General features: G+C 52.9%; 1 protein-coding gene across 1 annotated transcript; it reads left to right on the top strand.

The window, feature by feature from the left end:
* The first annotated feature begins 5,567 nt into the window (after window positions 1-5,567).
* Window positions 5,568-8,903, top strand: LOC122930323 (uncharacterized protein K02A2.6-like). The gene has a single exon (XM_044283608.1). The coding sequence runs from the start codon at window positions 5,688-5,690 to the stop codon at window positions 8,901-8,903; it is 3,216 nt and encodes a 1,071-aa protein (XP_044139543.1). The 5' UTR covers window positions 5,568-5,687.
* Window positions 8,904-9,915: the final 1,012 nt, after the last annotated feature.

Here is a 9,915-nt window from a genome sequence, read left to right as displayed (position 1 = left end):
CTGTGGCACTGCTGAGGTGTTATGGAGGCCCAGGATGCTTCAATGCGGCGTGGCATGGAGGCAATCAGCCTGTGGCACTGCTGAGGTGTTATGGAGGCCCAGGATGCTTCAATGCGGCGTGGCATGGAGGCAATCAGCCTGTGGCACTGCTGAGGTGTTATGGAGGCCCAGGATGCTTCAATGCGGCGTGGCATGGAGGCCATCAGCCTGTGGCACTGCTGAGGTGTTATGGAGGCCCAGGATGCTTCAATGCGGCGTGGCATGGAGGCAATCAGCCTGTGGCACTGCGGAGGTGTTATGGAGGCCCAGGAGGCTTCACTGCGGCGTGGCATGGAGGCAATCAGCCTGTGGCACTGCTGAGGTGTTATGGAGGCCCAGGATGCTTCAATGCGGCGTGGCATGGAGGCTATCAGCCTGTGGCACTGCTGAGGTGTTATGGAGGCCAGGATGCTTCAATGCGGCGTGGCATGGAGGCCATCAGCCTGTGGCACTGCTGAGGTGTTATGAAGGCCCAGGAGGCTTCAATGCGGCGTGGCATGGAGGCAATCAGCCTGTGGCACTGCTGAGGTGTTATGGAGGCCCAGGAGGCTTCAATGCGGCGTGGCATGGAGGCCATCAGCCTGTGGCACTGCTGAGGTGTTATGGAGGCCCAGGAGGCTTCAATGCGGCGTGGCATGGAGGCCATCAGCCTGTGGCACTGCTGAGGTGTTATGGAGGCCCAGGATGCTTCACTGCGGCGTGGCATGGAGGCCATCAGCCTGTGGCACTGCTGAGGTGTTATGGAGGCCCAGGAGGCTTCAATGCGGCGTGGCATGGAGGCAATCAGCCTGTGGCACTGCTGAGGTGTTATGGAGGCCCAGGATGCTGCAATGCGGCGTGGCATGGAGGCAATCAGCCTGTGGCACTGCTGAGGTGTTATGGAGGCCCAGGATGCTTCACTGCGGCGTGGCATGGAGGCAATCAGCCTGTGGCACTGCTGAGGTGTTATGGAGGCCCAGGAGGCTTCAATGCGGCGTGGCATGGAGGCAATCAGCCTGTGGCACTGCTGAGGTGTTATGGAGGCCCAGGATGCTTCAATGCGGCGTGGCATGGAGGCAATCAGCCTGTGGCACTGCGGAGGTGTTATGGAGGCCCAGGAGGCTTCAATGCGGCGTGGCATGGAGGCCATCAGCCTGTGGCACTGCTGAGGTGTTATGGAGGCCCAGGATGCTTCAATGCGGCGTGGCATGGAGGCAATCAGCCTGTGGCACTGCGGAGGTGTTATGGAGGCCCAGGAGGCTTCACTGCGGCGTGGCATGGAGGCAATCAGCCTGTGGCACTGCTGAGGTGTTATGGAGGCCCAGGATGCTTCAATGCGGCGTGGCATGGAGGCAATCAGCCTGTGGCACTGCTGAGGTGTTATGGAGGCCCAGGATGCTTCAATGCGGCGTGGCATGGAGGCCATCAGCCTGTGGCACTGCTGAGGTGTTATGGAGGCCCAGGATGCTTCAATGCGGCGTGGCATGGAGGCAATCAGCCTGTGGCACTGCGGAGGTGTTATGGAGGCCCAGGAGGCTTCACTGCGGCGTGGCATGGAGGCAATCAGCCTGTGGCACTGCGGAGGTGTTATGGAGGCCCAGGAGGCTTCACTGCGGCGTGGCATGGAGGCAATCAGCCTGTGGCACTGCTGAGGTGTTATGGAGGCCCAGGATGCTTCAATGCGGCGTGGCATGGAGGCAATCAGCCTGTGGCACTGCTGAGGTGTTATGGAGGCCCAGGATGCTTTAATGCGGCGTGGCATGGAGGCCATCAGCCTGTGGCACTGCTGAGGTGTTATGGAGGCCCAGGATGCTTCAATGCGGCGTGGCATGGAGGCAATCAGCCTGTGGCACTGCGGAGGTGTTATGGAGGCCCAGGAGGCTTCACTGCGGCGTGGCATGGAGGCAATCAGCCTGTGGCACTGCTGAGGTGTTATGGAGGCCCAGGATGCTTCAATGCGGCGTGGCATGGAGGCTATCAGCCTGTGGCACTGCTGAGGTGTTATGGAGGCCAGGATGCTTCAATGCGGCGTGGCATGGAGGCCATCAGCCTGTGGCACTGCTGAGGTGTTATGAAGGCCCAGGAGGCTTCAATGCGGCGTGGCATGGAGGCAATCAGCCTGTGGCACTGCTGAGGTGTTATGGAGGCCCAGGATGCTTCAATGCGGCGTGGCATGGAGGCCATCAGCCTGTGGCACTGCTGAGGTGTTATGGAGGCCCAGGAGGCTTCAATGCGGCGTGGCATGGAGGCAATCAGCCTGTGGCACTGCTGAGGTGTTATGGAGGCCCAGGAGGCTTCAATGCGGCGTGGCATGGAGGCCATCAGCCTGTGGCACTGCTGAGGTGTTATGGAGGCCCAGGAGGCTTCAATGCGGCGTGGCATGGAGGCCATCAGCCTGTGGCACTGCTGAGGTGTTATGGAGGCCCAGGATGCTTCACTGCGGCGTGGCATGGAGGCCATCAGCCTGTGGCACTGCTGAGGTGTTATGGAGGCCCAGGAGGCTTCAATGCGGCGTGGCATGGAGGCAATCAGCCTGTGGCACTGCTGAGGTGTTATGGAGGCCAGGATGCTTCAATGCGGCGTGGCATGGAGGCCATCAGCCTGTGGCACTGCTGAGGTGTTATGGAGGCCCAGGAGGCTTCAATGCGGCGTGGCATGGAGGCAATCAGCCTGTGGCACTGCTGAGGTGTTATGGAGGCCCAGGATGCTTCAATGCGGCGTGGCATGGAGGCCATCAGCCTGTGGCACTGCTGAGGTGTTATGGAGGCCCAGGATGCTTCAATGCGGCGTGGCATGGAGGCAATCGGCCTGTGGCACTGCTGAGGTGTTATGGAGGCCCAGGAGGCTTCAATGCGGCGTGGCATGGAGGCAATCAGCCTGTGGCACTGCTGAGGTGTTATGGAGGCCCAGGAGGCTTCAATGCGGCGTGGCATGGAGGCAATCAGCCTGTGGCACTGCTGAGGTGTTATGGAGGCCCAGGAGGCTTCAATGCGGCGTGGCATGGAGGCCATCAGCCTGTGGCACTGCTGAGGTGTTATGGAGGCCCAGGATGCTTCACTGCGGCGTGGCATGGAGGCCATCAGCCTGTGGCACTGCTGAGGTGTTATGGAGGCCCAGGAGGCTTCAATGCGGCGTGGCATGGAGGCAATCAGCCTGTGGCACTGCTGAGGTGTTATGGAGGCCCAGGATGCTTCACTGCGGCGTGGCATGGAGGCAATCAGCCTGTGGCACTGCTGAGGTGTTATGGAGGCCCAGGATGCTTCACTGCGGCGTGGCATGGAGGCAATCAGCCTGTGGCACTGCTGAGGTGTTATGGAGGCCCAGGATGCTTCAATGCGGCGTGGCATGGAGGCAATCAGCCTGTGGCACTGCTGAGGTGTTATGGAGGCCCAGGAGGCTTCAGTGCGGCGTGGCATGGAGGCAATCAGCCTGTGGCACTGCTGAGGTGTTATGGAGGCCCAGGAGGCTTCAATGCGGCGTGGCATGGAGGCAATCAGCCTGTGGCACTGCTGAGGTGTTATGGAGGCCCAGGAGGCTTCGATAGCGGCCTTAAGCTCATCCAGAGTGTTGGGTCTTGCGTCTCTCAACTTTCTCTTCCCAATATCCCACAGATTCTCTATGGGGTTCAGGTCAGGAGAGTTGGCAGGCCAGTTGAGCCCAGTAATACCATGGTCAGTAAACCAGTTACCAGTGGTGTTGGCGCTGTGAGCAGGTGCCAGGTCGTGCTGAAAAATGACATCTTCATCTCCATAAAGCTTTTCAGCAGATGGAAGCATGAAGTGCTCCACAATCTCCTGATAGCGGCTGCATTGCCCCTGCCCTTGATAAAACACAGTGGACCAACACCAGCAGCTGACATGGCCCCCAGACCATCACTGACTGTGGGGACTGGACACTGGACTTCAGGCATTTTGGCATTTCCCTCTCCCCAGTCTCCTCCAGACTCTGGCACCTTGATTTCCGAATGACATGCACCAGTCCAGCGCTGCTTCTCTGTAGCCCAGGTCAGGCGCTTCTGCCGCTGTTTCTGGGGAATGCGGCACCTGTAGCCCATTTCCTGCACACGCCTGTACACGGGGGGCTCTGGATGTTTCTACTCCAGACTCAGTCCACTGCTTCCGCAGGTCCCCAAGGTCTGGAATCGCTCCTTCTCCACAATCTTCCTCAGGGTCCGGTCGCCTCTTCTCGTTGTGCAGCGTTTTCTGCCACACTTTTTCCTTCCCACAGACTTCCCACTGAGGGGCCTTGATACAGCGCTCTGGGAACAGCCTATTCCTTCAGACATGTCTTTCTGTGTCTTATCCTCTTGCCTGAGGGGTCAATGATGGCCTTCTGGACAGCAGTCAGGTCGGCAGTCTGACCCATGATTGCGGTTTGGAGTAATGATCCAGGCTGGGAGTTTGTAAAAGCCTCAGGAATCTTTTGCAGGTGTTTAGAGGTAATTAGTTGATTCAGATGATTAGGTTAATAGCTCGTTTAGAGAACCTTTTCATGATATGCTAATTGTGATGTTGTGATAGATCACTGTGACCTTTCCCCTTTTTCTCCTGATGCATGATGGGGGAGGAGGAGCAGGAAGTCAGACAGTATGTGTGAGGGGAACTGGAAGCAGACACATGAGGCTGAGAAGGGATTACATCTGATAAGGACGGAAGCTGTTGGAATAAGACTCCTCCATGTAAGAATGCCATAATGTTCTGAGTAATAAACCTTGCTCTGGTTAAGTAGTACATCGGCCTGTGTGCGTAACTTGCTGAGCAGATACCGGCAGCATTGCCAGCAGCACCTGAGAGACACAGAGTGTCCAGGGGACATAACAGTGGCGACGAGGATTGTGGATTTTAGCACACATGGCCTTCATAGGGTTTATTCAACCATTTGATCCTGCAGCTGAGTCATGGACCTCCTGGGTGGAGAGGCTGGAACAGTATATGGAAGCGAATAATGTGACTGTTGAAAAGAGAAGTGCAGTTTTTCTCACTGCATTGGGTCAAGCTGCATATGGAACCCTCAGAGACCTTGTTTCTCCAGACAAGCCAGCCTCTAAGTCCCTGCCTGAGTTAATTCAGACGCTACATACACACTACAACCCGAAGCCGTTGGAAATCGCGGAGCGGTTTAAATTCTACGGTAGAAGGCAGCAGGCCGGGGAGGATATAAAGACATATATCATTGCTTTACGTAAACTGGCTGCCACTTGTCAGTTTGGAGACTACCTACAGACGGCTCTCCGTGACATGTTCGTCATGGGACTCTGCGACCCAGCCATACAGAAACGTTTACTCACAGAACCCGACTTGACTCTGACGAAAGCCACTGACCTTGCTACGGTCATGGAGTTGGCAACACGGGACGCCACCCTACTGAAGGCACCACCTACAACTCCTGCAAGCCAGGGTGAGGAAATATTCCACACTGCTATCACTCAACGCTCGAGACGCCCGTCCCCTGCCACTCAGCTTAAACCTCGCCACCCTAATTCTTCTGTCTCTGGGACCCCGACTTGCTACCGTTGTGGTAACACTACTCACAGGGCGCCTGCTTGCAAGTTCAAGGATGTCGTTTGTTTTCGCTGTGGGAAGACTGGTCATATTGGGCGCGTTTGCCGCAGCTCTCGCTCCCCGAACACTACCACTAAAGATAGACGTAAACAGACATTCCGTGTGGATATGGACAATAACGGTTTTAGCTCTGATGAGGAGACATGTGTCCAGCATGTTGGACTGTTTCGAGTAGCTGGGAGTACTCCGGCGATTAAAGTGGATGTCACACTCAATGGCTGTCCTGTCTCCATGGATGTTGATACAGGGGCAGCTGTGTCTGTCATTTCATGGACTGATTTAAAGGCATCGGGTCTGTCCCTGCCGCTAAAACCTACAAAGCTCACGCTACAAACCTACAGCAAGGAACTACTACAGCCCTTGGGTTATGTAAAGCCCCTGGTTACATTAGGCAACCACAGTCAAAGTCTACGCCTTTATGTTGTAAGGAATGGAGGTCCTCCGCTGTATGGAAGGGACTGGATCAAAGCCCTGGGCATGCCTCCTTTTACCATTGGCCAATGTACATTGCTTTCTAAAGTAGACCATTGGGTGGAATCCCTGAAGTCACGTTTTAAAGAGGTTTTTGAGGACTCTTTGGGCACCGTAAAAGGAAAGATGGCCCACCTCCTCTTGAAGCCTGGTGCTACACCTCGTTTTTGTAAGGCAAGATCAGTACCTTTTGCCTTGCGAAAAAAAGTGGAAGCAGAGCTGGACCACCTATTGGCTGAAAAGATCATAACGAAAGTGGATAGAAGTGAATGGGCATCACCAATTGTGCCTGTCAAGAAAAAGAATGGAGACATTAGAATTTGTGGTGATTTCAGGGTAGCTCTGAACAACCAACTTCTTGTGGATCAATACCCATTGCCTCGACTTGAAGATTTATTTGGCTCACTGGCTGGGGGGCAAAAGTTTACAAAAATAGACTTAAAGCAAGCTTACCTGCAACTGCAAGTACACCCAGATTCACGCCATCTGTTGACCATTAACACTCATAAAGGATTATTCCAGTATAACCGCATGGTTTTTGGCATAGCCCCAGCTCCAGCCATCTGGCAGCGGATCATGGATGAGGTACTGGCAGGAATACCTTTCACCCAATGTCTACTGGATGACATGCTCATCACTGGTCCCACTGATGAAGAACACAGAAAGAATGTTGAAACTGTGCTAGGGAGACTCCAAAAGTTTGGTTTACGTGTCAATCTGTCAAAATGCGAATTTCTCAAGTCTCAACTGGAGTTTTGTGCCCACACGGTGGACCGTCATGGGTTACACACTACTGAAGAAAAGGTTAAAGCCCTTACCCATGCCCCTACCCCCCGGAATGTCACCCAGCTCAGGTCCTACCTTGGCCTCCTAAATTACTACCACCGTTTCTTGCCGAACCTAGCGCACCAGCTCTACCCATTACATCGCTTACTGGATGCAAGAGCTAAATGGATATGGACAGACAAATGTGAAGAAGCTTTTCGGCTTTCTAAAGAACTCATTCTGTCTTCTCGAGTTCTGGTCCACTATGATTTAAAGAAACCTGTCATCCTGGCTTGTGATGCCTCGCCTTATGGACTGGGTGCAGTGCTTTCCCATGTCATGCCGGATGGCACGGAGCGCCCCATTTCTTTTGCCTCCAGGTCTTTAACCTCAGCAGAACAAAACTACTCCCAGATTGACAAGGAAGCTTTGGCCATTGTATGGGCCACAAAGAAATTTCACGCGTACGTCTATGGTCGGGAGTTCACAATTATCACTGACCACAAACCTCTGTTGTCAATACTGAACCCTCAGAAAGGAATTTCTACAACAACCGCATCTCGCTTACAAAGGTACGCTTTATTTTTAGGAGCTTATGCTTATTCGATCAGATACCGCTCCCATGATACCCATGGCAATGCAGATGCATTTTCCAGATTGCCACTAAGAGATGACCACCCACTAAGAGAGGTTCGTGTAGTGGAAGTACACAGGCCACAATCTTGCATGTCCACCTCCCTGATTGCCAGACATACAGCCACAGATCCTTTCCTGTCTCAGATATTCTCTTATGTTCAGACTGGATGGCCAGGGAGTGTTTCAGGTGACTTTCGTCCGTACTTTGCCAGAAAATGTGAGCTTGTGACTAATGCTGGTTGCCTACAATGGGGCAATAGAGTGATTGTACCCCAGTACTTGCAATCAACCATGCTAAGGATACTGCATGAAGGCCATCCTGGTGTGGTGCGCATGAAGCAGCGGGCCCGGAGCTATGTTTGGTGGCCACAAATGGATACAGCAATTGAAGATTATGTTGCTCAATGTCCTGGGTGCTGTCAAGCCCAGCGACCCCAAAAGAGAGGAACCCTGCAACCTTGGCCATGGCCAACAGAACCGTGGTCCAGACTCCATCTTGATTTTGCTGGCCCCATCCAGGGTAAAATGTATTTGATCGTGGTAGATGCACATTCAAAATGGCCGGAGGTTTTTCAAATGCCTTCTATTACCTCAGCTGCTACCATTCTAGTCTTAAGGAAGCTCTTTGCTCAATTTGGCTTGCCTACAGCCATAGTCTCCGACAATGGAACTCAATTTACATCGCATGAGTTTCAATCCTTCCTTAGTGGTTTGGGTGTCCAACACTACAAAACAGCTCCTTATCATCCAGCTTCAAATGGGCTGGCAGAACGATTTGTGCAGTCATTTAAGAAGCACTTACTGTCCACTCTGGACCAGGTTGGACTGTCAGAAGAGAAGCTGCTGGAATTCTTGATCATGTACCGTAACACGAAACACGCTACTACTGGGCTGTCACCGGCTTTTCTTATGTTTGGCAGGCATCTCCGCACCAAACTTGATTTAGTTCGTCCACGGGAGCAGTCACCAACACCTCCTCCGCCGGGCCGTCTGGGATTCCGTGCCGGTGATCTTGTATGGTCTCAGAATTACAGAGCTTTGCCTCCTTGGCTTCCTGGCGTTATTGATGGAACTCTTGGCAGAAGAATGTACCTTGTCCGCCTGGAGGAAGGCATTTGTGTTCGGCGACACCTTTCACAATTGAGGAAACGCATTTGCCGGCCACTAGTGACGAAACCGACCCTTCTTTCTGACCACCCACCAGAGTCTACTCTGAACTCTGCTGGTGACATATGGCATGGTGTCTGGCATGATCCCACAAGTTTACACCCAAACCCTGAACCGGTTGGTGACCATATTCCTGAGGAGCCCGGACATGTGCCTGAAGTTACAGAGACTGGTTTGTCTGTGGGACGCCCACTGACATCTCCAGTACCTTTGACTGACTTTATTCCTCCCGGTGCTGTACCTCTGCGTCGGTCTACCCGTCAAAGACGTCAAACGCCTCGCTGACAAAGTGCTGAAATCTTACGGGACACATTGGAGGTCAGGGAACAGAGACAAAGGGCTCATGAAGTGCTGCGGAAATCACAGAACTGAATTGGAGATACTACTTGCTGAACGGATCTCGCTTGCCTTGTTATGTTATGTGTTCAACATTTTGTTCTCTTGTTATGTTTTTTTTGTTTTTTTGGGGAGGAAAGGAGGTGTGATGTTGTGATAGATCACTGTGACCTTTCCCCTTTTTCTCCTGATGCATGATGGGGGAGGAGGAGCTGTACCAGGAAGTCAGACAGTGTGTGTGAGGGGAACTGGAAGCAGACACATGAGGCTGAGAAGGGATTACATCTGATAAGGACAGAAGCTGTTGGAATAAGACTCCTCCATGTAAGAATGCCATAATGTTCTGAGTAATAAACCTTGCTCTGGTTAAGTAGTACATCGGCCTGTGTGCGTAACTTGCTGAGCAGATACCGGCAGCATTGCCAGCAGCACCTGAGAGACACAGAGTGTCCAGGGGACATAACACTAATTTTTTGAGATAGGAATTTGGGGTTTTCATGAGCTGTGGCCAAAATCATCAATATTACAACAATAAAAGGCTTGAACTACTTCAGTTGTGTGTAATGAACCTAAAATATATGAAAGTCTAATGTTTATCAGCACATTACAGAAAATAATGAACTTTATCACAATATGCTAATTTTTGGAGAAGGACCTGTATATGTAACTTTTCATCTCAGTCCATGGCATCTCTGGCTTTGAAACTACTGAATACTAGTTACACCTGACACTATTTGTCCTGCGAAAAAAATGACCTGCCGCAGATACCGTAAGAAGACAAACCAGAAAATGCATGCGGCCGAGATCCGAGGCATCTAGCGTTAACTCCGCCCAAGCCATGCCCACAAAAGAACACACTCAGTAACAGAGCGAGCTCATCACAGACAAAGCACACCGCCCACAAACATCGGAGCACAAGAGACACCGCTAGAAGTGCATAACTCCGCCCATGCGTCAGCAA

This window comes from Bufo gargarizans, chromosome 1 (assembly GCF_014858855.1).
Source record: "Bufo gargarizans isolate SCDJY-AF-19 chromosome 1, ASM1485885v1, whole genome shotgun sequence".
NCBI classification, from domain to species: Eukaryota; Metazoa; Chordata; class Amphibia; order Anura; family Bufonidae; genus Bufo; species Bufo gargarizans.
This window is presented reverse-complemented; position numbering and strand designations above follow the sequence as displayed.

Excerpts from the sequence above, each read along its gene's own strand:
- LOC122930323 (XM_044283608.1), top strand. The coding sequence starts at position 5,688 with ATGGACAATAACGGTTTTAGCTCTGATGAGGAGACATGTGTCCAGCAT.